The sequence below is a fragment of the Struthio camelus genome, chromosome 24, assembly GCF_040807025.1.
Source record: "Struthio camelus isolate bStrCam1 chromosome 24, bStrCam1.hap1, whole genome shotgun sequence".
In the NCBI taxonomy this organism is placed as follows: Eukaryota; Metazoa; Chordata; class Aves; order Struthioniformes; family Struthionidae; genus Struthio; species Struthio camelus.
In genome coordinates this window covers 7,153,664-7,181,477 of record NC_090965.1, presented here as the reverse complement: position 1 = coordinate 7,181,477, position 27,814 = coordinate 7,153,664, and the positions used below count along the sequence as shown (strand labels likewise).

Sequence of the window (27,814 nt, the reverse complement as noted above, 5' to 3'; positions counted from 1 at the left end):
GGCGCCGTCCGTGAGGAGGAAGGCGGCGGCGGCGGCGGCGGGGGTAGGGGAGGCGGGAGGGGTGGGGGGGGGAGGAAAACGAGGAAAGGCCCGGCCGCTGGGGGCGCGCCGCTCCCTCCGGGAAGGCGGAGAGGCCGGAGACGGCAGCCTGGCAGGGGCCGAGCGTCCCCCGGGCTGGGGAGGGGATAGCGGAACGGACCCGGAGGACATGGAGGGCGACGGAGCCCCTTCGTGGCGGGGTCCCGGCGGCGGCCTGGTCCGCGAGCTCTGCCGCTCCTTCGGCCATTACAACCGGCACCTGGCGCGGCTGCAGCACAACCTGCGCGAGACCAAGAAGTTCTTCCGCGACGTCAAGTACTCCCAGGGCCACCCCTTGGCCGCGGCCGGCGAGGGCCCCCCCGCCGCGGCTGGGGACGGGGCCCCCCGCGACGGCCCCGCGCCGAGCGGTGAGAGAGGGCCGGGGGGGCCGCAGGGGGGCATGCCCGTTTGGGGGGGGGGCTGGGGGGACGGAGGGATAAGGGGTGCAGGTGGGCTCCGGAGGGGCTGTGCGGGGCAGGTGGGGTGGGCTCTGTGGCGAAAGGGGTGTAGGCGAGGTGGGCTGGGCTGTGGGGGGGCGTTTAGAGAGGCAAGAGGGGTACGGGGATTGGGGGGGTGGGCTGGACTGGAGGGGTGAGGGGTGCAAGTTGGGGGGCTGTAAGGGTGGGTAATGGGGTGCAGGCAGGGTTGTTTGGCGTGAGGGCTGGGGGGGCGAGCAGTGCAGGGGAGAGGGCTATGGGGTGCAGACTGTGGGGAGTGAGGGTTGTGGTTGGGGGGGTTACAGATATATGGGGACCTATAGGTTGTGATATGTGGGGGTGAGGGTGCGCAGGTGGGCTGTGGGGTGAGTTATGGGTGGCACAGGGTGTAGCTGGTGATGGGGAGGGGGGAGAGCACAGCTGAGGGGTGTGGGGTGTGCTGCGGGGGCAAGGGGTCCCAGTGAGGCAGGCTGGGAAGGACTGGGGGTGGGGGCGCCTGGGGAGGCTTGGGAGGCCCGAGAGGGGTTGTGGGGTGAAGTGAGCAGGTCAGGGTGTGGGTGAGGGTGCTGGGGTGGGGGTGTCTGGGAGAGGGGCAGAGCAGCTGGTGGGGGGGCTAGGAACTGCGGGGAGGTGGGTGGCTCGCTGGGCGGCGTGTGGTGTGCCGCGCAGCGTGTCTGTTGTGAAGCTTTGTGGAAGTAGTATTTTGCTTCGTTCTTCTGCTTTATCTTCATCTGTCACAGTTGACAAACATTGCTCCTGCTAGGAGCCTTCCTGCCACGTGCAAAACTTCATCTTCCATAAGACTGTCTTGTGAGAAGAGTTTAGTGTGACGTTATATATATAAAGGTCTTTATTCATTTTCAAATGGCTCGTGAGTCATCTCTATTGGCTACTTGTCCAGGATACTTGTCCATGCTTGTCTTATGCTCACAATTATGACTTGAAAATTAAAGTGTTGTTGAGCTTTCTTTTTGACAAGAAGTGTTCCATGTAAACTTTCAGAATAGAAGTGGAAAGCTTTGTAGAAATCTCGTCTCTGAGTCTGCTTGTTTACGTCTATCTGCGATTTCCAGGAAGTAGGAACTAGTTGATTTTGCTCTTTTTCTGTCAGTTGCCCTGCTGATTGAGTGGCAGTGCTCCACTGGAATCACTGCTATAAGAAGAACCTAAATGGAAGAAAATGTTTCTAGTCGACTCTCAGTTGCATCCTTGAAAGTCTACTTGCAGGGCTCTGTAGGCTGTGGATGCATCATTAATTAAATGTTTCTGACCTAGGGTAAAGATTGCACCAGATATTCTGCCTGTTGTTTCTGATATGGTGCAGTTCATTCCTACTAGTTTTCAAATGTCTAAATTGTGCTGGCTTGGCTTTACTGCTGACTGTCACCAGTTGGCCTTTAAGTATCCAGGGCTTGAAAGAAAGACTATCTGGTTTAGAGCTTGTTCATGCAAACAATAAATACAATGTAGGCTCTTGCTTCAGGATTTCAAACTTGAGAGACTTTATAACACTTGCTGTTATTAAGATAAGAATAAAACATAAGTCAGCAGTTCTCAAACTGGTGAGGTGGCAACATGGTCTGGGTGGGACCCAGACCAAGCTAACAAGTCTCCACACTAGAAAGTGAGAAGTCAGTGGTTGCAGTCTTACGGGGAGTATGGAAAGAGCAGAAGAACTGGAGTTGATAAAGTATGAATGTAGCTAGTTTTCTTAAATAAATCTTGATGATAGACTAATTGCAATCACCTTTGAGCAGAGTTTCTTGTTTCTATGAAATTTTAGTTATGTTTTCTAGGACTGTTTGAAATTTAGTTGCTACTTTCTCTGGTCTGATGTGGGGAGGCTATTTCAAAGGTGTCAAAAGGTTTAAGGAGCACAGTTATCTGTGACTTCAGAAGCACTTTTTCCTTAAATCTGCCCTGCAAGTGGTTTTATAGTGAGAAGGATTTTGACTAAGCAGTTCTTGAGACTTGTGCTGCTCTGCAGTGTGGTGAGGCTTGAATACTGACTCTTGTTTTGTGAAACGCATAGGAATTGGGAAGTAGATTGGACAGGTCTCTTATTGCTTACAGCTTAAGTGGAAAAATAAACTGTGAAAAGTAAACATAAAGGTCTCAAACAAAACAAATGAGAACTGGTTTGTTTTCGAGACACCTGTGAGGCCCATGTGATGGTAAAGAAAGGTAACTGCCCTTAGAATCAACAGAAATCAAGCAGCCTAAAGTATAGGCTGGTTTATGTCCTGAAATGGTCCTAAGTATCAGCAAAGTTGAGTAGTAGCCACTGGCCTTTGGGATGAGCTAGGTCAAGGTAATGGTTGGGTAATTAGAGGAGTGAATGTGTGCTGACTCTGAAGTCCCCCTCCCCTTCAGGCAGGAGGATGGCAAGCAGCATTTGTCAAGAACAGATCCTCACTGACAGACTGTTCCCTCAGTGGCCTCGGTACTGTGACTTACTCTTAGTAGTAAGGGAAGCAAAATAACTTCAAGGGAGAAAATAATTGCCTTCCAGCTACAGTTAATGCAGGGGAAAAATGCTCGTTTGTAGTGTTTGCTTCTCTGAAGCATTCAGCAAAGTACTGTATATTCTCCTAGACCAGGAGTCTGCTTTGTCATAAACAATGTTTTTTAAAATTGGTTTGTTAAAGTGCCATGACAGTCCTCTATGTTTAGTCTGTATAGACCTGACAGCTGCTTTTCTGTTTTTATTCTTGGTGCTGTTAGCTAGCTAGTGTGTTTCAGACTGACTTTCAAATAAAAAAAAAATCAGGAATGCAATAACAGATTTCACTCCTATATGTAAAGATATTAAGAGAAAAAAACAACTCTGCTTTGTAATAACTGTAGTTCTGTTTTCTTCATTCTCTGCTTGAAATAATGCAAACCGTTTGACCTAGGAACTCAAGTTTCTTAATCAGTCTTTTGTCTTACTTCAGAAATGTCTGTGGACTGAAGCAACTACCTTTTGTATAGATATCCATAGTCTCACTAGAGTTTTTGGCTAGCAGCTGTGGTATTATCTTAAAGATTGTGTCTGTGTTAGGGTGAAACCCCTAAGCTTGGTAGCCTAATGAATCCCCACGTAAATGTATTTTGGAGCTATTAATGAGAGGGCTTGGAAGAGTTTTCATCAGGATTGTGTGTTGACCAAGAGTGTATATTCTGGTTTAAGTGTGATTGCTGTGATTCTCAAAAGATTAAGACTTCTATTGTACTGGTAGGTGTGTAAACATAAGAAGGTGAGTTTTAAGACTAGGTTATGTGCGGAGAGGCAATAGGGAGGATACCTGTGAAGTAACTACTCGACTGGGTGGGGGGAGACACTAGCTAACATGGTTCAAGCTAAGCAGCAATGAAGCTTGGTGTTGCAGACCATGTAGACTGTTAACTAAGCTCTTACAGCTCTTGCAAGAGCTGCTTATATTCGTATATGGATTAGTTACATGTGTTTTCCTGTACATGGAGTTAGAACACCATGCTGATAGATGTGGGGGGACTGGAAGTAAAACTCTCCTTAGTTTCATATAACTGAGTATGTTAATTATAAATCTTATAGTGGTCAAAGTATTCTGCAACTCATTGCCTGTGTGCAAGCAAACATCTTGCTGTAACTATTGAACCATTTATTTTCGCTTGTGAATTTAAAACAGTGTTGATCTTTCTGCACAGCGTAGAAGTAGTGTACATCCATATGAATGGACTCTTTAAACTTTTTTCAAGGTCAGGATCTGGTCAACTGTTTCAGGTGATTTAGTAATTGCTTCTTTTGAATACAATCTAACTGACTAGAATCCCCTATTGCTACCCTGAAACCAGGCTTCATTCATTGCTCTCTAGTTAGTAAACTCAAGCAGAGGCAATGTCTGAAGCATTTATGTCGTGCCCCATGAAGTGCTTCAGGCTTGGCAGATGAGCAGTGCGTATAAATACAGATATCTATAGAATCTAAGTATATGCGTCACTTCCTAAGAAATCCCTAATCTTACTAAAGAATTGGAGGTTCGGGTCTTACACGATGTTAAACCTTAGTGCTTCTACTTTATAAAACTGAGGAGCAAAGCTGCATTGTTGCTGCTATTCTTCGTGCGCTCCAGGAAAGGGAAGTCGGTGACACTCCTGCTGATGAACTGCTTCAACTGAAGAACATCTTTCAGCCAGCTTTAATGCCAGGTGTGGCTACCCTAGAATCATCTGAGATATTAAAGATGCATAAGGCTCATGGTTTTACCTCTGATGGGCTAAGATCTTGAAAACAGGCTTCTATCCTTTCTCCCTCATCCCCCAAAAGATATATTTCATTAATTTGTTTCAATAAATCACTTTTCCCATCTTTCATTTATCTCTTGGAGCAGTTTTTCTTGCTCGTTCTAGTATTTGGAATAAAGAACGAGTGTACAGTTCTGTTGGCTTCATGGGAGCACTTTTTTTGCCTATGTCTGTTTCTGTTCCGTTGGCCTTATTTATATTGAATGTCTACTGAAATTAGAACAGCCACAGATTTAAGAATTTGACACATCAATACCTGCAATGAGAAGAATGAAGGTCTGGCCTTATTCAAGCATTGTTGTCCACATGTAATACTGAAAAGCAATAGAGAGACAAATGTAACTGGAAATGTAGCAAACTTCCCTTAGAAAAGGGGATGCGTAAATGCTTAGGATTTTTACAGGTTATATAAATTCCAGCTGAGCTTGTTCTGCCAAATGTTTGACTGAATTTTAAGATGACTCTTGGTGAGAGACTCCTTGTTCTTGGACAGGCCTTCTTTCATCAAAAAGAGCTCAATAGGATGCACGCGCTTAAGGATTCCCCTAAAGGCATTTTTTTTGAAGTGTTTATCACATGTCTCAAACAGACAGTATATGGACACAGTATTTAGCACCAACTAAAATCTTTGGCAAAAGCCCTGTCAAAAGCAAGAGTGGTTGCTCATATGGATGTAGGAATATATCTGCCTCTTTCTAGTAAGCAAGTTCTAAGTTGATTTTTCTGTTAGGCTAACACTATAACCTGGAGGTCATACTTCTGCCATTTTGAATTCTTGGTTCAGATTCGTGACCCCGATACCTCTGGGTATTGTATGCATGTATTTACCCAATATGTCTTATTCTGATATGCAGAAAGAGTAACGTGCTTTCTGCAACGTAGACTTGTGAACAACAGCTTCATCGCTGTGCGTCTCACTTCAATGAGGCCTTGAGATCGCTATTGGATAACCAGTGACTGATATGAAACCACTGCTATGACTTGAGGGCCTTGATGGTGGAGTGGGTTAGTTATGATATAGTTAAATCTTGTTTTGGGGGTTGGTTCCATGCTTAAACTCTGCATGCTTGGCATACTGCAGTATGACATAATGTTAGATATAGCGGATTCATTACTGATATGGGCTATGGTAAACTAATTTGTTGAATGAATGCTGATTACAGGGAGGTTGTGTATGCAAAGATGAAAGACTTTTAAAAAAGATGCAGTATTTATATATCCATTCCATGCTTCAGTAATTTTAGCTGGGCTGCTGTATTTCAATCATATTGTTCTGGTTATAGGTATATCGAAATACAGAGGCTGCCTGAAATGAGGAGGGCATGAAATCAATCTGTCTGTTCCTTTTTAACAGCTGTGGAAAGAAGGCTTCAAGGCCTGTACAAGTCCTTCCTGAATTGCATTTTTCATGCTTGATATCTGAAGAACAAGCTTGAATTGAAATTTCAATAGATGTACCGAGTTCAAAGAAATTCTTCTTCTTGTAGATGAAGGCTTAAATGTGCTATTTGTGGGTTTTTGCTGGTTTTAATCTTTTGTAAGCTTTTGGATTCTAGCCTTTAGTCTCTTGATGTGGCCACTCTGCTATGGGTATGGATCTTGAAAGGCTCATTTAAGGAGCAGTTACTAAGAGTCACGCTTCTTAAAGTGATGTCTCAATCTTGCACGATGATACCTTGCCATATTAGGAGGGCCTGGTAGTTGAACTCGGTATCGAGGTCTGCTGGGCTCTACAGGGTCTTCAGACTCTGGTTCGTGGGGGTCAGCCTCTGGGGACTCAGCTGCTGTTCCCCTTCATGGGGCTGAGTGTGGGAGAGGGGCTTACTGAGGCGCAGAGGCAGGTTGCTTTTGTGAGTGTTGCTTAGGATGGAAGAAGCTGTCTAATGAAGAAAAATTCCTCGAGCAGTGCTGTTTCCAGACTTCAGTCTAAAGTCTGGAAAGCTAAGTTTTAGGTAAGATCTTAAAAAAAAAAAAAAAAAAAAAAAAAAGCCTTGAACTGCATGTTGGCTACCTAGGCACAACCAGCTATGAGTGGTGTTGCTCCTGATTTGAATGAGTGTAATTAAAACAGAAGAATGGAAAGCTATTGAAATGAGGTCTAGAATAACTGTTATGTTATCTTTAATCTGGTTAGTAGTGTTGAGGAAATATCTTGGTATATTGGAGAGTTTCAGCATCTCAAGCCTCAAGAAAATAAGACATAGTTTTGGATGCCAAAGAACACAACTCACTAAAAGAATTTTAATAGCTCTTGTGAGATAGGACCTTCCTCTACAAAATCCCTGCTGGTCCTTCCCCACTATATTGTATTTTAGTCTATTATTTATACTGGCATTCTTGTCAATTTGTCTGATGTAAGAGTAATCATACTGGTTCATAGCTTTCAATTTTGGCAGCTCTTTTTAGGACTGGTATCTTCATTTGTCTTTTCCATCCTTGGGTGCCATCTGCCTTCAGATCTGGAAAAATGGACTAGATCTTTGGCTGTACTAGAACACTAGCTGTTTTGTACGCACTGGAATTGTGCTGAAGTGCAGCAGATGGGGAATTTGTTTGTATCCGTTTTTTATGCTGCCAGAATAATTCTGCTGCTATGCATAAGGTAAGTCAAAGCTGCTTAGACTTCAGCTTAGATGACTGAACATGGAAAAAGCTGTATTTAGTACTTCTCAAAGAATTCAGAAGCTAAATTCAATGCTGAAACTGTTTTCTGTGGCATTAATGCAGTAAGGCAAATGCCAGGAGTTCCAGCATAATGGACCAAGAGCTCAGAGGGACTGGCTAGTGGGATGTTAAAATTGATGCTTCAAGCAGAAGATGGGGAAGGAGAGTGATTACAGGGATTTCTGGCTACTGTGTAGAAGACATAGGTGCTCACTGGCTTCTTTTAGCAGTTTAAATGTTTTACTTACATGGTAAGAATATTTGGCAAACTACGCTGATTTCACCATGTAGATTACTTGCTTCAAGATGAAAAGGAAAGGTGTCTTATTATTTGTGCAGTCAGGACTGAAGCTGTTCCATATTGCGTTTCAGACTGCACTGAGTGCCTTTTGGCTGCTAGCAAAGAGCATCTTACCTTGGACTCTTTTGCCATGCTTTCACCAGTCTAGGTGGAATTCCTTGGATTCCATGATTGTATTTCCATCATGGGGGACTGCTGGCAGAGGCTGTTGGAGGCCGCTCCCTGTTGTTAGTGGCTGGTACCATGTCGCAGCAAGCTTGGTCTTGGAATCTTCTTCATGTAGGGAAGCAATTTGGCAAGGATGCCCGCCCTTGAGGCTAGAGGGGAGTTCTTGCTGCTTTAATGTCGATGGTCCTGTGATACTCTTGGGGTTTGGTAGCTGCAACTTATTTGACGTTTGTTAGTGTGTGGGTGGAACTTTCACCAATTCCTAGTTGATTGGATTTATTTCTGGTATGTGCCTAGAACATTCTGTACAGTCAAGCCCTCAAAGCTTGGGAGGAGTTAGCTTTAGTGACCCACTGGGTGCCCTTGAACTGTGGAGCAAGGCAAAACACTGTTCCAATCCACAAGCAAAATTAGCCCTCTGGTTGTTTCAACCTTGACAAATGTTTCCTCTTTATTCTTAAGGCCTACCCTTAATTTTCCATTAGCCTGCAGGAGAGAGAGCTCTGCGTAAACATTTTCCAGTGAAACAGATGGGGAGAACAGTAACAAACTTGCCTTTGGCTTTGTGAGGATCAAGCTACTGTGGGCCTCTGTATTAATTCAGTAAAAATGTTGAATTGCTGCCACTAGCTCAGGATACATGAGCAAATACTTGGTGCTGAGTGGGCTGCTTGGCTTGTGGTGGGGCAATGATGTCTCTGAACTTTTGCGTACAGCTTATTTAGCGCTGTGAGACTTAAATGTTCAGCCAGCCTGTTCTAATGCAGTCTGTTCTCAAATCTAGGGCAGAACTTCATTTCCTTCCCTCGCCACGAGGAAGAGCATCTCCAGCGGACTGTGAGCTGGCACCCTTGCCTTCTGATTCTTGGCCAGAACTGTAATGCCAAATGCCAGTTACTCAACATGCTTCTAGGTGAGAAGCTGCTCCCTACCACCAAGATCAGCAGTGAGGAGAATTGTAAGAGGCGACGGATCCGTTTTACACATGGGGCACAAACGCAGATTAGTCTAGCGCTGCCTGAGCAGTATGAACTGGTCCATATGATGGCAGCACACCGAGGGCAGTGGGACACAATACCGGAGGAGGACTTAGAAATTCATGGGGACAGTGAAGATCCCGCTCACCGAATAGCAGAGCTGGAGGTCATGCTGCCATACTCGCTGCTAAAGGTAACTTGGTGTCTGTGTACCTTTGTCACAGTGACCTTATCAAGAGGTAAAATTTATAGTCCCCAATAAAACTAATATTTCTATGCGTTGGAGTTCATACTCTTTCTTTTATTAAATAGAAGCTAAGTAAGTATGGTGATGACTTTAATCGGACATCACTGCCTAAAACTGTGTGTACGCTTTTGTTTACATGTTGACTGTTAGCATATCATTCCTTTGTAATGTTGCCACCTAGCTTAGAAGCCAAACTTACTCCAAAGGCCTCCTAAAATTTGACTCTAGTTTCAGTACATATGTGTGTGTGTGTGTATATATATGCATGTATGCGTGCCTGTGTGTATATATATATATATAAAAATCTCTATCCTAAAGAGCTTATTGTCAGAAAGGAGCAGCCTTTTACATTTTTGTGATGTCAGTGGAAGTTGAAGGTGTTGGAAATCAGAAAGTAGAGTCTGTTCTCAGTGCTGTTTCTAGCTTTGCTAGTACTTTGCTTTGCATCCTTTCTTTCACTTACCCAGAAAATGATGTGTTTCTATCCTGGGAGTGTAGCAATTTGGTACTTAAGAAATACCTTTTAAAGGTGAAAGTTGAATTTCGTAGCTTTTTATAGCTTACATTAGCTTTCATTGTGTTTTATGTTTTATGTTAGAGGATTAGTGTTATTGCAGGGTAATACTTTGGACCATTGCGTTTTGTCAGTCACAAATCAGCAATAGATTACAGCAATAGAGTATTTATTCTTAAATATAAATTGTTTAAGTGCAAAGACTGAATTGCTCTTACAGGATTAAGAGTATTAATTGTATCTTGACGTTTTACTGCTCAAATATAATTTTCTCTGGACACGTGAATCTAGACCTGACTGAAAATGGGGACTCGGTTTATCTCCATCAGTTTGAAATACATTTCACAAAGCTGGACTATAGCTAAAGTTAAACCTACCCTAATGAGATCAGCCAGGTTAGTGCTATGTTGTAATGCATTTGTGGCTTCTGGTCTCCACTGAAAGGGAACAGAAGTGATATGTTTGTATAAACTGTGTATGAGGCATCCACTACTTTCCCTAAAGAGCACCAGGTCAGCTGCTGGTACTGGAAAATAAATCTCTCTTCTGGATCATCTGTATGTAAAATCCTGCTTTGCTATGTATGAAAGTGTATTTAGCTTTACATTTATTTGGTTACATTTTTAGATGGGTTGGCTTAGCTACACTGCAGTTTACAACCCTCTTTCAGATTTCTCCTATGAGTGACAAAGATCCCTCTGTCTGGCTTTGGTTATATTTAGGACACTTAGATGAGAAAAGCTACTCAGACTAATTTGAAAGGGGCTGGTGAAATAAAAAGCTCTTCCAACGTAAGGAGCGGGAGGGTGAATCACAGTTAGCTGCAGACTGAGTCAAAGGATTCCTTAGATGAATTCAAGGGCTAAAAGGAAGAACAAAATTGATAGGCTGATAGAATTTGTGTTTTAGGAGCTAATTGGGCTAGGAATAGCTTCCTATTAAAGTACTGGAGTCTGGTCTCCTGCTGAGAGATTTGTGATTCTTATTCCTCTAGCTAATGTGTGTTTTCCTGCTCTGTTCAGCCTACACCAAGAAAACAAAGTTAAAAATGCCTGCTACTCATGGACATTACTGCTGTAAGTAGCCGAATATACATCTGGAGCAGTAATGGATGTTGTTTTTTCTGGAGATTAAACCAGAGCTGTAAGTCTGTAGAACCTGTCTGAAAGATTTTTTTTTAACCACCTTGGGAAACAAAGCTAATAGTCTAGTATAATGTTCCATGCTTGATGATAACATGATGTTTGGTGCTATTCCATTTACTTATTTCGAGATCTTAAGGATCCAGCTTCCTCAGAAACCAAATAGCCGCAGGAGCTCGGCACCTCCTTGGGAGAAGGAGAGGGAAAACAAACTGAATTTTACCTCTACCTATTAACTAGAATCCTTATATTCTCATCTGTAGGCTTTTTCCCCCCCTTCCCTCTCTCCCAGTAGCAAAGTGCTTACAGCAGTAGGATATTTCATGATAAACTTACTTTCTAGGTGTGAGGAGGATAAAGAAACTTGGTCACCTTACTAGTGTTTGAAGAGACACCTGCAGGTATATTTGTTTGTATACTTGAACAGTTTTAGGACACTAGAATTTGGTTTGTGTGATTCTACATCTGATTTGAACATCTGAAATCATATTCGTCCTGTGTAATGGGGACACTTATTACTGATATTCTACCAGTAGAATACCATCAAAGGACCTGTCAGTGACTTCGGGATGGGGAGAATGGTGTGCAGGTTTTCAGGTGTAAACATCTGTTAGCAAAAGACTTAATTGCATGGGCTAGCTTGGGCACCTAGATTACATGCTGCTGTTTTGTGCAAACACTTAATTCTGAATCATGCATCTTGGTGTAGATAATAGTTCCATACTCATTAGACGTTACCCGTTAAAGACAGACTAAGCTATTCATCAGTTAACAGTATACAAATATTAACTGAACTCTACTTTTTCTTTTTCCTTGGGAATAAATTCAGTACAAACGTAGAATGTATTGCCTTTTAATATTGAACTGCAAATAGAACACTCTGAGTTTATACTTGTCTTTAGTCTGATAAATTATTGATGTCCAGGATGGGACCATGCTTGCTTTTCTGTGTTACTTAAGGATGTCTTAATCAAAACTTGTTTCACAGAAAAGGGGGTGAGGAGGAGGGAGCCAAAAATTTCATTTGCATGGGTCGGCTGCTGTGAGAACACAACCTTGTGCTAATAGGTATGTGAACTTAGATTTTTATTAATATAAATGGTCAGGGAAGAACAACTCTCGGGCAAAGCTGTTCTATTCCTTGGGGATTGCTATGCTCAGGAATGCATCTAGGTCATGGGGAAATAATCCATCCAGCTAGACAGATTATTAGATTTACAGTGGAAGTAAGCAGTTGGCTCTTTCCCTAAATCTTATCAGTTGTGTCTAGAAGCCCAAACATTTCTCTAAAGTATTAGTTTTCCTCTGGATAGTACAACTAAGTGGGAGGAGGTTAACAGAGCTGAAATCTTCCTTTTACATGGGGCTGCATTTATCTTGCTTTGTGCTTCATTCTAGTTTGAATCTCAGGCTGAAGAGTTTCAGCCAGGACTTGTAGGGAAGGAAAATCTTTTCAGCTGCTCTGACAAAGCTGACAAAGTGAATAATAAAAAATAAAAAGTGGTTATATGAGCTATAAGGAGAGAATTGCATTAGTTAGGTTTTATTGTTGGATTCTTTTAAATGTACTGCTGCAGTGATTCAGGTCATGTTAATTAGTAGCCGTCTGTTACAAGCAGCAAGGAATGAGGTAACGTACTTATTGGACTGTAATTTTAAAGTATATCCTGTTTACAACTCGGAAGATGTCCTGATCTCTCTTTTGAGAGTATTTTTAACATATTTGGTTGCAGCATTAATACATAAATACGAATGGCTTTTATGTTGGCTGAGATGCTCTCACTTCCGTGTAGTGTCAGCTTACTTTGGGGTATGCTGAGGTGCTTCTGCCACGTACCAGCATTAAATATCTGAAGTCTTCTTTCTCTGTCCATTTACATTGCAATAACTGAGAGTAGGAGGTGTTGAAAATGCCAGCACCGTAAAATTCTCTTACCATCCATGCGAGATCTGTTCTGTTTCTACTTTTGCTGGCTTAGCGATATATCTTTTACAGGGGAAGATTTCATGGTCAGAAAAGGAAAGTTGCTTCTCAGACTGTTTCATGTGTGTGTACACCTCACAGGCTTTCTTGGGTTGGCCTTCCAGCAAAGGTAAAACAAAATTCCCTGGTGAAGTGGGGTTCAGAATCATTGGATGAAATCAAAGTAAGAACTTTTGTACTCTGGGAAGGATAGCTGTATATGCTGGAGACCAGAGATCTAGTTTAATTTCCTTATCTGGGATTCTCTGCCACAGTCCTCTTGGAAGCAGAGAGAATAAAGTGACAAGACCTCAAAAAACTGAGGAGGGGGAAACAAGGCTCTAAGTGGAATCCAGGAATATATACCTATGTTGTTAATAGGGAGGCTATGAAATTTGCCTTACGTATATAAGAAATGCAGCAACTGTAAGACTTCAGTGACTTACAGACTATTCTCTGAAGGCAGAGTATTCAAATTGGCTTGGAATGAGACTGAGCTGGGCCTTCAGTCATAATCTGCTTGATAGGAGTTTGGGCAAAAATCTAACTAAACTGGGTTAGCTTCTCAGCACCTCAGTTGCCTGTACGAACAATGATTAAACTGCCCCAAGTATCTCAGTGAGATGAGGTTCTCTTGGGATGTAGCGAATGAATGCTTTCCAACCAGTCTGGAGATGAGGAACTATCTGTTGACTTAAGCTTAGCAAAATGACACGCTTCAGTTGTCTCCGAATGCATTCACTGAGACTCTGACTTGTCTTGTTGTAGGTCAAGACCTACCTGATCCTTGATTTTAAGTTTTGTTCTGGGATACGGGATACAGTGGTCATCCTGGAACTGCAAGTCTGAATCCATAGATGTATACACAGTGTGACAGCATGTTGCTCTTCTCGAACTGCCTCATCTGTATTACTGTTTACAATACCTGTGCAACTGTTGAACTGTTCAGCATATTTGAAATGGAAGAACTGTAACTGGTATTTGTATACCTGATGTTCAGATTGCTGAGTGAGAAGCTTTGATACTTTTAAAAGGGCCTTTAGTTAAGGGAAATATGAATGCGGTTACCTGACAGTAATTTCATGCTTACAGCGCTCTCATAAATGTTGAAGTGTTTGTAGGGGTGTGACCTTGTGGGGACCAGCTTAAGAATTTTAGGAACCCAGTGCGAGTCATGGGTATTCCTCACACAGGAAGACTAGATCCCTGACAGTATGGAGCTGTATAGGCAGTGCTTAAACTTCCGCAGGGCGTTTTTTAAAAATGAGAAGTGTTGCTAGTGTTCCTGAGAAAGCCTGATAGGCCTCTGGAAACAGCAGGACCAGTTGCTCGTGCTGCGTTCTGTTCTCTGTTGGTTTTCTGCCCGTCTCCTAGAGACGGCACTGGCTTCCTCCTTTGTTTACAGGCGCTGGTGTGAGTCATCAGCCATGGTGAATATTGCAGAACAGCACATCCCGGGCCACTCAAACTCCTGTACCTCAAACAGGTTTGAGTTCAGTGCTTGGTAGTCCTGTGACAGTAATGACTTCCTGTTATCTCTAAGAGTAGTTGGGAGACTTGGTTAAGTCTTTCATTTGAGTAACTCTGTGGGAGAAAAATGATTTAAGAAATCTTAATTATGGCCCCCTGTTATGAGCAGGGAAGATAGCACTTAAATTCTGCCTTCAGTTCAAAGCCTTCTTTTGATGCTGCTGTCAGCAATAGTGTATGACCCAAGCAGTGAAACTCTGGGTAGTAAGAAAACGGAGTGTTATAAAATACATATTTTTTTAGATTTTGGCTGGATTTGAAGAATATCACAACTAAGCTTATTGTCACAACCATCTGTTCCTCCTTGTCTGTCCTTTGGCTGTGAACCCTTTGGAATACGTTATTGTGCTGCCTTTATCTTGGCAGTAGTGATTATTACTTTTTACTGTTGGAAACTATGCTGAAAATTGACAGCATGAATATATCCTCAAAGAGCTGAATATCTGGTAAACAGATATGGGAGGCTGAGAGCATATTTACTAGAAGAGGTGGTTGCAAAATGAGAGTGGGCATAAACTAAAGAATAAGAGCTATTATGTGATAGCGTTTACCTGGGAAACTTGTTCCGAGTTTTGTTCTGAAGTGGGCTAAAACTCGAAAGCTCTTGATGTGGAATAACACTTCTGGAGTCAGTGGGCAGTAATTCATTCTTGGCCGCATCAGCCTTGCGGGTAGGCTACATACTAAGGCATGATGCCGTCCGTGAGACTCCATAAAAGTTCTGTAGGCTTTGAATGTTTGTTTTGCATTTTATGAATGCATTATAGTGCAATTTTGCATGCATCAGTGTTAAAAAGGACCTGGACAAGACTATCTTTTTACCTCCTTACTTGCTAGGAAGTGGATGTTGTGGTAGCACCATGTCGTGGGTTCCAGTCTGCTGAAGTCACCTTGGGAGAGTATGTGAACCATGTCTTGCCTGTGGTCATCTTTGTCATCAGTGAGGCTGAACTTTCTCCATCAGATGAGAATGAACTGCGCGAAATTAAAGAGAAATTCTCTTTGCCCGTTTTCTTCTTCAAAGTGCCAGAGTTAGGGGCTGAGCTGATCTCTCCCAAAAAAACCGATAATGAAAAGTCCTCCCTTTACTGCCAGCTGATGGACTTGGAGTATCTGAGTACCAACCACTGCAGCTGCGGGGCTCCTGGTCCTGATGCCAATGCCCAAAGCATGCTGGTGGAGCAGTTTGAGAAGCTCCGTCTCCTAAGCACTTTTTCCAGGCAGGTGCTTCAGAAGCATCTTGTGGAAGCAGCCACCAGTTTAAACGAGGTGCACTGCCGCTGCTTGAACATCTTCATCAATCAGGCTTTCGACATGCAGCGAGACCTGCAAATCACCCCCAAGAGGCTGGAGTATACCCGCAAGAAGGAGAATGAGCTCTATGAGTCTCTGATGAACATTGCCAACCGTAAACAAGAGGAGATGAAGGACATGATTGTAGAGACTCTTAATAATATGAAAGAGGAGCTCTTGGAAGATGCAGCTACTATGGAATTCAAAGGTAATTACTAGAAGGAGAGAAATGAGAGGAAAGATTAGGGGCTTTAAAGGAGAGTGAATGAGTAATATTTGCCACCTGCTAAAGAACAATTGAATGCGAGTCTAGAGAGGTGACTCTGCAAGCACATTCAGAACTCATACACAAAGCACTTATTTCTGTAGTATCTGCTGCACTGTCCTTAAATTAGAGGCCTGAATATATGAAGTCTTGAGTTCTTATAGGTGGATTCCCCCCCCCCACACACACTTCTCTGCCTCCAGCTTGCTGCACAGTCCCAGGTAGAATGTTTTACTTCTCTGCTTTAATTCCCTATTCTGCAGGGTAAGAAAATAAGTCTCAGCTTTACCTCAGCAAGCGTGCTGAGACTGGGGAGTAAATCTGTCCTAAGGAAAAAACTGAGTTTTAGCAGTGAAGATTTATTTGCACTTTCTTCTCGATTTCTTCATGTCTGAGGGATGTTTGAGAGTCTTGAATATAGAACCTCCTAAAAAATCAAATCATTTTGGGTGGTAGGTAAGACTTTCCTTAAAAAAAACAGCACAATGTATTGTGCTCCTAAAAGCCTGTTTTTGGCATTTGGTGTTTGTTTTTAGGAGAAGTGGGAATTCTCACTGCACCCTCTAGTACTAGAACTTAAGGGAACACAAGCTGGAAAAATAGAGAAGGGCGTGTAAACTGTGCGAAGGGTGAGATGCTATCTAAATCTTGCCTGCAGGAATACGTGGTCTATCGTTAACAGTAAAGTGATTATTTGTAGGTTGATGGTCTACAGCTCTCTGCTTGCTAGGCAGAGGTTTACCCTAACAATCCTTTCTGTTCAAAGGAGTCTTTAAATTGAAATGCAGTTCACTGGACTGACATGGGAATGTTTTTCTCCTTAAAATAAAATTAGAATTTAGGCTATAAATTTAGAGGAAATTATTTCATTGCAAGTTGAGTAGTCTTCTGAGCCATGAGAGGGGCTAAAACTCTAGATAAAATTTAAGTTTGTCCTGACTTATTTCCTCCCAATTTCAAAATGGAATGTTATCTCCTGGGATGAAGAAGAGAGAGGCTGAGTTAGGCTTGCTCTCCTGCAGGAGAGGATCTGCATATTTTTTGCTTCTGCAGATGGGCATGGAAAAGATCTTTCCCTCCTCCTTGAGATGTTTTCTTTGTAATGGCCACTTTAAATATAGTCTTCATAAAGAGCTTGTGTTAAGCGCAGCATATATGTACACCCACTTTTTATACATGTGTGGGTATGTGTGCACACACATGCATGCGCGCACACAAAACCAGCAACAAACATCACTTACAAAGTGTAGCATCTTGTTGGCTCTTAATATTTAGAGATTTTTTGGATATTTTCCTTGAGGAGCAAATGCCATCTTCCAATCACTGGATTTGTTTTAAATAGGCTAGACTGTCTTTGGCCAAAATCCGGAGAAGAGATCTTCAGCTCCTGGCAGTGCTCTAAGACTGTTCAGACTGGTTACTGTGCATGAGCTGTGACTTGCTCCGTGTTTATTTAAAAATGAGGTACTAATTGACCTTTCCAAGGTACCAGGACTAAATTTCAAATAGCCTGCTTGGCTGTTACATTACCTTCTTATAATATTCAACAAGTAGTGCTTAGGGATTACAGCTTAACTTGGAAGAGCTTTCCTGACCTATGCTTCCTTACATGGAAAGACAGTTCTGTGTTCCTGTAACTGCCTTTTAATTTTCAAGACAATAGTTAACTTGTCATCACTGTAGCAATTTAAACCTGTAGTAGCTACTGAATGCTTGTAGAGAGTTTGTCAGGTGTTAGAGCTAGGTATCCTGTAAATCCAATTACCAGTGAATGGAAGCAAGCATTAGCATATTTTCCACCTTGGTCAGATGTGTAGTTTAGATTCCTTAACCAGGTGTGCGCTCTAAAGAACATATGGAGCTTGGAGTCACTTCAATAGTTTAGTGCTTTCTATCACAGAATACTAAACTTACTTGAGCTCTCTAGGGTTGTATTCTGGACTTCCGATAAAACTGACGTTGTGGAGTTAGACATGTAGACTGGCAAAACTTCAACTTTCTTTGAAGATAGTTAGGATATGGATTCTTCTGTTGCTCAGAGGTTTCTTTGTATGGCTTAGGAATGCTGTTGGACTTGGGTTTTATATCAATTGGTTTGAAAGCAGGCAATGAACTTCTGAAGGAGCAGTATAGCAAAAGAGCCTTTGGAGCAGAAGCTGACCGGTGCTGCGCTGCTGCTGCTTTGCACACCATTGAAAGCAGCTCTCAGTAGCTGATGTTGCAACTGTGATATGTTTTACCAAGTACAAAAGATTCTTCTTTCTTTTCCTCTGTGCAGACATCATAATTCCTGAGAATGGGGAACCTGTTAGTTCCAAGGACATAAAGTGTTGTATTAAGCAAATCCAGGAACTGATTATTTCTCGATTAAACCAAGCAGTTGCCAACAAGTTAATTAGTTCAGTGGACTATCTGCGAGAGAGCTTTGTAGGGACATTGGAGAGATGTCTGAAGAGCCTGGAGGAGTCTTGGGATGTTTCAGTACATACTGCAAGGAGTTTGGAGAAGTCAAAGGATGCTTCTGTACACATCACAAGCAATTATCTCAAACAGGTATGGTGGCTCAAATAGCTGTCTAGACTATTCTTAATTGTCTCTATCCTGTTGCAAGAAGGGCAGGAGGAAACTGAGATGCTCAATGGAATCGGAGGAATGCAACAATTCTGGACTGCCTGTGGGTCTGATGTTGTTGAGGGACATGCTGATATTTGGAAACATTAGTCTTATTCCTGGTTTGTCACTTGAAGGCCTGTTGCTTGTCCTTCCTAAATCTGCATAAAGTAATTGAAGTACAGCCCAGAAACACTGATGAGTATTAAAAAAAAGATGAATTGAATCAGGTGAATCATGGAGTGTTTTGTATGGTGTCCTTTGGTCATTATCAGAGGCAAGATGTGTCTAGCAAATTTCATAGTGACTGGTTTGCAGAGTTCCCATGCTCTCATCTTTCCCCTGCTTTCCAGATACTAAATGCAGCCTATCATGTTGAAGTCACTTTTCACTCCGGCTCAACAGTAACCAGGATGCTATGGGAACAGATCAAACAGGTATGGGCATCTTTATCACATACTTTGAGAACTGGATCTCCTTAAATATTTAGTGTGTATGTGTACAACAATAATGTGATCGACAGCTCTAAAACAGTACTTTAAGGTAACTTTTTGACCCAATCTGCATGAAGATGAATGTGTATTATTACAGCAAAGTGTCTAAGGAGTTCGAGTGAAGTGATTGACCCTTTGCTCTTTTGTACTAGTGCCTTAATTCTGTTCCCTGTTTTGCTAGATCATCCAGCGGATTACATGGGTCAGTCCACCTGCCATCACTAGTGACTGGAAGAGGAAAGTTGCTCAGGATGCTATTGAGAGCCTCAGTGCATCCAAGTTAGCCAAGAGCATTTGCAGCCAATTCCGGACCAGGCTAAACAGTTCCCATGAGGCTTTTGCAGCTTCTCTACGACAGGTGAGTGCTGTAAAGAAGGAAACTGCTTTGTATGTTAACACTCTTTAAGAGTTGTTTTAATAGCAGAGAGGTAAAAGAGCAGTCCATGCAGTTAGTGCTGCTCATCGCAGGTAGAGGTGGAGGAGCTGGTGTGAGTGTCCTAATACAAAGTTCCTTTTCTAAACTATGGATGATTTGAGCAGCAACTGTACTCAGTTATGCGAAGACACTGAAGCCCCTAGCGCTGTGGTTTTAGACCAGGCAGGATGACCATGTATATATGATTTTTTTTTTTTTTTCCCTAGTTAGAAGATGGCCATTCTGGCAGGCTGGAGAAAACGGAAGACCTGTGGCTGAAGGTGCGGAAAGATCACGCTCCTCGGCTAGCACGTCTCTCGCTAGAGAGCAGGTCCCTCCAGGATGTGCTCTTACATGGTGAGCATTGTGCTTGATGTTCTCTGGAGTGTCTACTCCCTCCTGCTTTTGAAGTCAGTGAATGTGAAGGGGAAGGGTGTTTGCTTTGCAGTGTACTACTTCAGTGAGGTTTCCATTTGACACATACTGAGTATCTTGAATTGTGCAGCTGCTGGCCCATGAAAAGGAGCAGGCTGCCAGCCTGATAGTGTGCCTCTCATGTAATAGGAAGGAAGGTGTTTTAATTTCTGACTAAATAGATGTTGTGCCTTACAGGCAAACCAAAGCTGGGCCGTGAGCTGGGCCGAGGACAGTATGGCGTGGTGTATCTGTGTGACAGCTGGGGAGGGCATTTCCCATGTGCACTGAAATCTGTTGTTCCTCCAGATGAGAAACACTGGAATGACCTTGCACTTGAGTTTCACTATATGAGGTGTGTATTGTAAGTGCTCTTCTCGCTCCACGTGGATTTGGTCAATGTCATTGCTGCAAACACATACTATTTGCATTTGCAGCAAATTTTGCTCAGCGTAGTTCTACTCTGCACTCAGTGAGCTGGCCCAACCAAATGCCAAGCTGCCATTTCTAGGAAAGGCAAGACAGCTTGCCAGTGCTGTTGCAGAAATGTAGCAAAGAATGCTAGGTAGGCAAGCCCTTTCCTGTCTTAATCTGATTCCCCTCTTATGTACACTGTTCAAATACTTGCTATTTTGCAGAATAAATTAGAGTTAGTAGCAAGCAGCTCTTCATCCCTTGATATTTGGGTTGATTTGTCTTTCCCAATCTGACTTTATCCTCTCTTGGAATTCACAAAAGAAAATGATGGCTCTACACAGTAGAAAATTTAACTAGTCTTGAATTAAATGGCTGCAGTACAGACAGCTGAAATACTGCAATGTTTCTTTTGCACTGTAACCTTTAATAGGCTTCTTTATTAAATTGAACTTAGTTGGATGGGTTTGTAATATAGTCATATGATCGCCAGAACTGTGGTGTAGAGTTTTTCTACTGTATGGCATGTGGTTAGGACTGCTGTAGGTGTGTCTTAGTATTATTGTACTAATGTGGTAGCTGTTGGGCAGTTTTTCTTTACAAGGTTAGGTCTGGCCTGGGATGGGGGAAAGGGTATAGGAATGACCGTGTGTAATTTTTTTTGTTTGTTTTTTCTCCTGTGCTGAACTTCCTCTAGGTCTTTACAGACGCATGAGCGGCTAGTACATCTCCATGGTTCTGTAATAGATTATGGCTATGGAGGAGGTTCCAGCATTGCTGTTCTATTGATAATGGAACGGTTGCACAGAGACCTCTATACAGGACTAAAGGTAACAAGAATCTAAACATAGATATACAAGTTTTGTTTCTTTAATGTGCAGATGTAAAATGAAGGTAGGCAACACTGGAGTGTGAGATGTTGTGGTAGTGCTCTCGGCCATGTCCCTGTTCTGAAGGGGAAAAATCCATATGTTGAGTGCAGGTATGTGGTTTTTTTGTATAGGGCAGGTTTGTTTTCTGGAGTGCTTCAGTGCTGTGTATTGCATATAAACTAGCCCGTTATTGGCACGGGGGTGGGTGTCCCCTGGTTAACTGGTGGGCTGGAACAATTTGGATCACTGCATTGTCAGTGGCTGGTGGCTCTGCTGGGTGGCTTTCCTGTCCACCTATTCCTTACAGCTTTCACCAAACTGTTATGCCTGTTTACTTCAGTGGAAACCCTTTTGAAGTGTGCTGTGGCTACAGCAGCATATTTACTGCTCTTCAGAGGTAGTAAACAGACTACCACTTCTTGATCAAATAAAACTAATGCATTAGGAAAGTAATAAGAGCAGCTCCTGCCAAGTCTCTTCTGTTGCCTGGTAACTTTCCGGTAGGATGGCTTTGCAGGAGCTAAAAGAATTGCTTCATTTTCAGTGTTGTTTGGCAAAGAAGGGTAAAGAAATCCCTTAGATTGTAGGATTCAATCTGTGTTTATTTACTCTTCAGGCTGGGCTAGAATTAGAAACACGATTACAGATTGCCTTGGATGTGGTTGAAGGAATCCGTTATCTTCACAGTCAGGGACTTGTGCACCGGGATATCAAACTCAAAAATGTCTTGGTAAGGAAAACTTTTGTATCTGGCTAGTTCTGAAGTCTAATCAACTCCTTTTAGTGGGAGAGAGAAATATGATATAAGTGAAGTAATAGCCTTCCTCATATGGAAGCTTTCACCTGTGATGTGTTCTTAGCATTCAGTATTATTTACAACAAATAGCCTTGCAGTGAGGCTTCCTTAGCTCAACTTCAGACAGAAAGCCTGCGGGAAAGGGGGCAGTCAAGTGACTTCTCTTGAAGGTAGAGCGCTTGAGCTACAAGTAGGATTTCCAGTTCTTAGTCCTATTAAACCAAACCACACCCTCTATAGAGAAGACAAGTGAAGACCTGTCTCGTTACTGAGCCAAACTAGCGAAGTCTCCAAGTAGCAGCTAAGTAATCAGAGAAGCTTATTTAAGAACAGATGCCGAACCCTTCAAACATAAACTGTTTTAAACCTTAATATTAAAAAGCAATAATGAAACTGAAAAGTATGATTATCAACTGTCTGTGTATGAATGATTCTACAGCTTGACAAAAAGAATCGAGGCAAAATCACTGACTTGGGGTTCTGTAAACCGGAAGCCATGATGTCTGGCAGTATTGTGGGCACACCCATTCACATGGCTCCTGAGCTCTTTACAGGTATGCTTGTTGATTGAATCCCTTCCTATCTCACTCTGGCTTCAATTTGGAAGGCCATTACTTTGAACTAATATTTCAATTTGCTTATGAAGGGAAAAATAAATTCAGAAGACTGCCTGCTTACAGTGCATATTTATACTGTTTTTCCTGTATTTTAATTCTTGTATCTTTACTCACTTGTAAGAGGAGTGAACTGTGGGACTTGTAAGCTTTGCTGAAATAGTTAAGATTCTTGAGTAATTGGAAAGCTTAAATTATTAGTTATTAGAAAGCTGGAAATACAGGGCCTTCATAGGCAAATATTTCAGAAAGGGTACCCTGTTTTTTACATCAATTCAAAGTGATGAATTTCAGAGCTGTCACTAACATGCAGCCTGTGTTTAATGCTTCTGGCAGGTTCTCTCTCTAAACAGGAAACATTTCTCCTATGCAAGCATCTTACAGTAGTGCTCAGAGGTTCATACAGGATTTAACATAGTCCTTTTGGACTATTTGAGATGGTGTCCCTGCTTTGACAAGGTTGTGATCAAATTGCAGCAAACCTGTTTGTTTAATTTAGAAAACATTATGCAGGTGATTCTCACTACTAACAGTGAATATACTCATGACTAGCATTGGCTTAACCTTTATGCACTTACTGGGCTCACTTATTTCTTGGATTCGGTGGGAGAACTTGCTGTAAACCAGGAATTGCCAAACTTCTTGAAAATGTACCTGGCCTTCTGGACCAGCAGTGGTCCATGAATCTCAATTTGGGAACCATTGATACAAAATGAAGTGTATAAGTCCTCTGAGAATTGAAGTTCTTAACTTTATCCCTCCACCTTTGGCAGTAATTCCTGATATGTTGCTAGGCTCCAGACAAGCCTTGCCTTCTGGCAATGAAGTTGAGGTTTTAGTTTGAGGACTCAGTATGCTGAAATTAGTCTTCAGACTGCTCAGTTTCTAGTGATGCTGAAAATGCTTGCCATACCAATCAAATATATTTATTTGCCACAGGGAAGTACGATAACTCAGTGGATGTTTATGCATTTGGTATTCTGTTCTGGTACATTTGTTCGGGACATGTGAAGTTACCAGAAGCATTTGAGAGATGTGCAAGCAAAGACCACCTGTGGAACAATGTTAGAAGAGGTACATTGAACTCTGGGTGATAGCATGTGCTTGAGTAAAATTTGACAGCAGATAAGGAAATCAGTTTTTATCCTCTTTAGTTGAAAAGTAAAAAACTGTATTTTGTATTTTTCAACTGACTGTCTAAAGATTAGTGTTGATCTAGTTAAACCTGGATATACTCTGAAAGCCTAACTAAAATTGGTAGGGATGAAAAATAGCTTTCACTTAACCAGCTCCTTCTCGGAGTGTTGTAGGAACTGTGCTAACACAATGCTTAAATCATCTGAAGTTATACAACACTTATGATGTAAAACACATTGTAGAACCAGTCAGCTATGGCATGATCCTCTAAAGAATGCTTAATCCCTTGCAGTTTCTGGAGGCCATAGGGATCTTTACCTTCAAGTGTTTAATATGCAGCATGCTGGGGAAACTGTCCTTGGGCTAGATGTTGAGTAGAAAAGAGTAATAGTTCCTGTTTTATGAAAAATGAAGTTATTTTATGCCTAAGCAGTTTTAGTGCAGTACTGTGTTTTGTGATATTTCAGTCTTTCATGCTGCATCATGGTATCAGAATGCTTTACTATTTTGTCCTAAGTTCCTGTCCATGTAATCTTTCCCCTTCTCATGTGGAAAAGATTAACCCAGATGAGTGAGTCTTGTATTTGGTCAGAAGGCCTACACATTACTTGTTCTCATGTTGAACTTGCTCCCAAAGGCACCATCCTGAGGAATGAGGGTGGGGGTGGGAGGAGGGTAGGGTTTTCAGGGTGTTTGTTTTGTTTTTTAAATAGGGGAGGGTGTTTTTGGTCCCCGAATAGTTGCAAAGAGGAGACATCAGTGAAACTAAATGTATGTTGACTATCCTCAGTCAGGAGATCATGCAAACTTCCAGACTTCAGCAGTGCGGACTTCTAGTATCTTCCAAAGATGGCTCAGCAGTGTTGCTCTAATATGAGTCTTTATTGATGGCACGAGACCCCAGACAGTCCTTGTTGGTCATTCAGTCTGCACCAAAGTAACAAACATTAGATTAAGTTTCTATCCTGTTTGAGAAGTATTGATGTTAACAAGGTCCCTCTCTGTTTTCCAGGAGTTCGCCCAGAGCGTCTTCCTGTATTTGATGAGGAATGCTGGCAGCTGATGGAAGCTTGCTGGGATGGAGACTCCTCCCAGCGCCCTCTCTTGGGGATCGTTCAACCTATGTTGCAGGGGATCATGGACAGGCTCTGCAAGTCAAGTTCTGAGCACCCAAATAAAGGGTTGGATGACTCTACCTGAAAAGAAAGCACAGAATTTTTAATTGTGGGAGAATTCTGAACCTCTAACTCCGCAGATGGCTTCTTCAGATGTAGCTCTTTGTGGCTAACATGAGTGGGACAGGTAGTAGCAACCCAAAGATTGCTCAGAGGTGAGACCCCAGGGACGTTCCATCTTGAATAGTGGCCAGAGAATCTCCCCTGGTAATCCCCATTGATGCTAGTTACCCTGCTGCAGCTTTTATTACAGAGTTGAGCAAATAAGATAGAAAATCCATGCCCTTGGACTGAAAGGGATTTTTGCCAATCCCACATAAACTCCAATCCAAGAAAAGCATCTTGTGTTTCAGGTAGCATCTGAGTTGCTAGGAGTTGATCCTGACAGTCCTTACTCAGTGGTTGAAACAAAAGCTCTCTTCCCATTAACTGATGGTCCTAGGTGGCCTTCAGGCTATACATAGCCATTCCAGTCACTTATAGATTGGCACCAGTCACAGTGCAGTGGGAAAGAGAAAGCAGGGGCCTTAGGCTAGAAGGGGTTAGAGGATAGGAGTGTCTATCTGTATTAGCTTCTTGCAACACTCAAAATGTTTACATTGACAGGAGCAAAGCTTCCGTGTTTTACCTAAGGGGGGGATTATCCACTGTTCCACTGCAGTGAAAATACCCCAGGTTATAAGCTATTTAGCTCTTATGTACCCTTCACCTCTTACTTCTGTAAACAAGCTCTTTTCTGCTGATTTTGTTCATAATAGCTACTAGAACGTCTGAACAAACCTGACCTATACTACAGTGTTCTTGTAAGATGGCAAGACTGCTCAGAGATTACATACTGTAATACAGAAACATAAAGTCATTACCACTAATGACTATTCATGGGGGAAAGCCAATTCATTTTAATTAAACTTGGTTTTTGAATTAGTTGTAAAGGCAATGACAGTTTTAAATTGTGCTAACTATGGACAGACATTTTTAAAAATAAGGTTTCTTCAGCTTTTTTTTAAAAAGTCACATGCTTGGTGAGAGCATACTTGAGGGAAAACAGGTCATTCATTCTTCAGTAGCTGTGTATTGTGGCTGTGTCTGTTCATCTGATTGCTTCACTCTGGGATCTCTATTTTGACTGCATTGAAAAATAAAAATGAGGGGGAGGTGAATCCTTTGCAAGGAAGGCATAGGGATGGTTGGGATGGTTCTGGTGCCCTTATGAAGAGGGCTACTCCTCAAAATACCTTTGCCCCTTGTCTCTTGCATTTCTCGGGCAAGGTTGATCTTAATGTTAAATACCAATGGGGTGGAGGCTGAAATAGAAAATGCACCTTGATTAATACATGAGGAAGTGCTGAGTTGGCAAGTTTTTCCCCTGGGTTTGCAGTTCCTCCCAGCTGTGGGGGATGGGCAGGAAAGCTAGCATGCTGTGTGCAAAACTGTGTGGGCATGTGGAATTACTGCACCTTGTTGCTGGAATTTATTGGCTGGTACACAGCAAAATTACAACCAAGAGTCTGCCTGTTGACTAGCTTGAACAAAGGAAAGGGATAAATAACCCTGCAGTGTTGTTTAGCTTAAATCTTCCTTTCTTTGTGCAATAAGTTGAATTAATACTTTTTTAAAAAACAAAAAAACCAAAACAGAACAAACACCCTTTTTTTATTTACTTGCACATGTGGGCATTTTTCTGGCTTGTGATGGTATTCTCAGTATGGTTCTATACAGATAATAGCCTCTCCAACTGCTCCAGCTGAAAGTGCAGCAACTGCAAACCCCATGCACAGGAGAACGAATACTTTTCCAAAGTAGAATTGTTAGGCATTTCACTGCCTTGGTGTGTACATTCGTGCCACCAATGATATTAACAGTATTAACTCTGGTTACTGTGTGTGGTGGCTAGTAACCTTATTTAAAACTGGGAGAGTCAAGGTCAGTCTCTTGCAATTAGGAGTTTGTGTAAATAATACATGTATGAATAAAACTTAAATCTCTGTATATGCAATTCCAGAAATGTCTTGTATAGCTTTTCCTGTGTAGCTATTTCCAGACACTTATCTGGTGCCTTTTTAACGTTGTGTGTAGCTACCTTGCTGTCTTGTTTGTTTGGTTTGTCTTTTTGCATGTGCAGCACTGTAGACCTCTAGGTTTTCCCCAGCTTAGTACAGCTATATCTGCAATTTTCTTTCTATTAGGTATAAAGTCTTCCTGACTAGACTTGTTTTGAGAGATTTCACACACCCTGTTTATCTTTAAAACTAGTGTTTTTTCCTCATTAGAGCAAGAAAAACAAGGTGAATATATTATAACTTTATTAAAAGATTCCACAAACTGTAACCACAGACATTTGTGTGGAGTTATAATGACAAGATGGTAAAGCAGTACCAAACTCAAATATCTGTTAACCTTGTGCAGTTGGACTGTGTAACTACTCTTCACTGAAGTGAGGCTACCTTTGTAACCTTAATCAACTGAAGATGTTTGTTACAGTACACTTTAATATTAAGGTTTTTAAAAAAGGTACCCGTACTTATGCATTATACAGCTTACCAAGTGTAGGGACTAGCTTTTGTGTATGGACACATCAGTGAGTGCTGCTCCAGTAGTGTCATGCTAATTATCACTGAAACAGAAGAAGCTGAATCACTTACGCAGCAGAGGCTGACTTCTGTGAATGCTGCCAACTAAACCTTCTCCCCTCTCCCTTCCTGTAGAGCCATCCCTTTTGAAAACGCCTGGGGTGGAGTTCAGGCCTACAATGATTTGAAAACAGCTTCCTTTACAAAGCTTCTCAGTCTCTAGATGATGCACAGAAAGCAGAAGATACAGCTGCAAGGTTAAGTTACAGACTGGAAAGGTGCTAGTAAATTACCGTGCAGCTAGGGCTTATCCCTGGCCCAGTTTCAGGCCAGCAACTCCTCTGCTACCCCCTTTCCTTGCCAGCACTACACTTAATGAGACGAACTGGGAGAAAACGCTCTCTACAGTCAGTGGGGATAAGCTGTCAGGATGCCAAAGCTCTCTGGCCTCTGCCATA

General features: G+C 42.2%; 1 protein-coding gene across 1 annotated transcript; it reads left to right on the top strand.

Annotated features, from left to right (window-relative positions):
* Positions 1-54: 54 nt before the first annotated feature.
* On the top strand, positions 55-26,775 carry DSTYK (dual serine/threonine and tyrosine protein kinase). The gene is made up of 13 exons (XM_068918185.1): positions 55-446; positions 8,699-9,084; positions 15,125-15,788; positions 18,124-18,398; positions 18,809-18,892; positions 19,131-19,307; positions 19,592-19,721; positions 19,977-20,133; positions 20,890-21,022; positions 21,681-21,794; positions 22,300-22,414; positions 23,414-23,548; positions 24,624-26,775. The coding sequence occupies exons 1-13, from the start codon at positions 209-211 to the stop codon at positions 24,809-24,811; spliced, it is 2,796 nt and encodes a 931-aa protein (XP_068774286.1). The 5' UTR covers positions 55-208; the 3' UTR covers positions 24,812-26,775.
* The last annotated feature ends 1,039 nt before the right edge of the window (positions 26,776-27,814 follow it).

What these genes read in the sequence shown, in the direction of transcription:
- DSTYK (XM_068918185.1), top strand. Translation starts at nt 209, where the DNA reads ATGGAGGGCGACGGAGCCCCTTCGTGGCGGGGTCCCGGCGGCGGCCTG. An exon ending in TTGCAGCTTCTCTACGACAG is followed by an intron (nt 19,308 to 19,591) that starts GTGAGTGCTGTA and finishes TTTTTTCCCTAG; the next exon opens with TTAGAAGATGGCCATTCTGG. An exon ending in CTTGAGTTTCACTATATGAG is followed by an intron (nt 20,134 to 20,889) that starts GTGTGTATTGTA and finishes AACTTCCTCTAG; the next exon opens with GTCTTTACAGACGCATGAGC.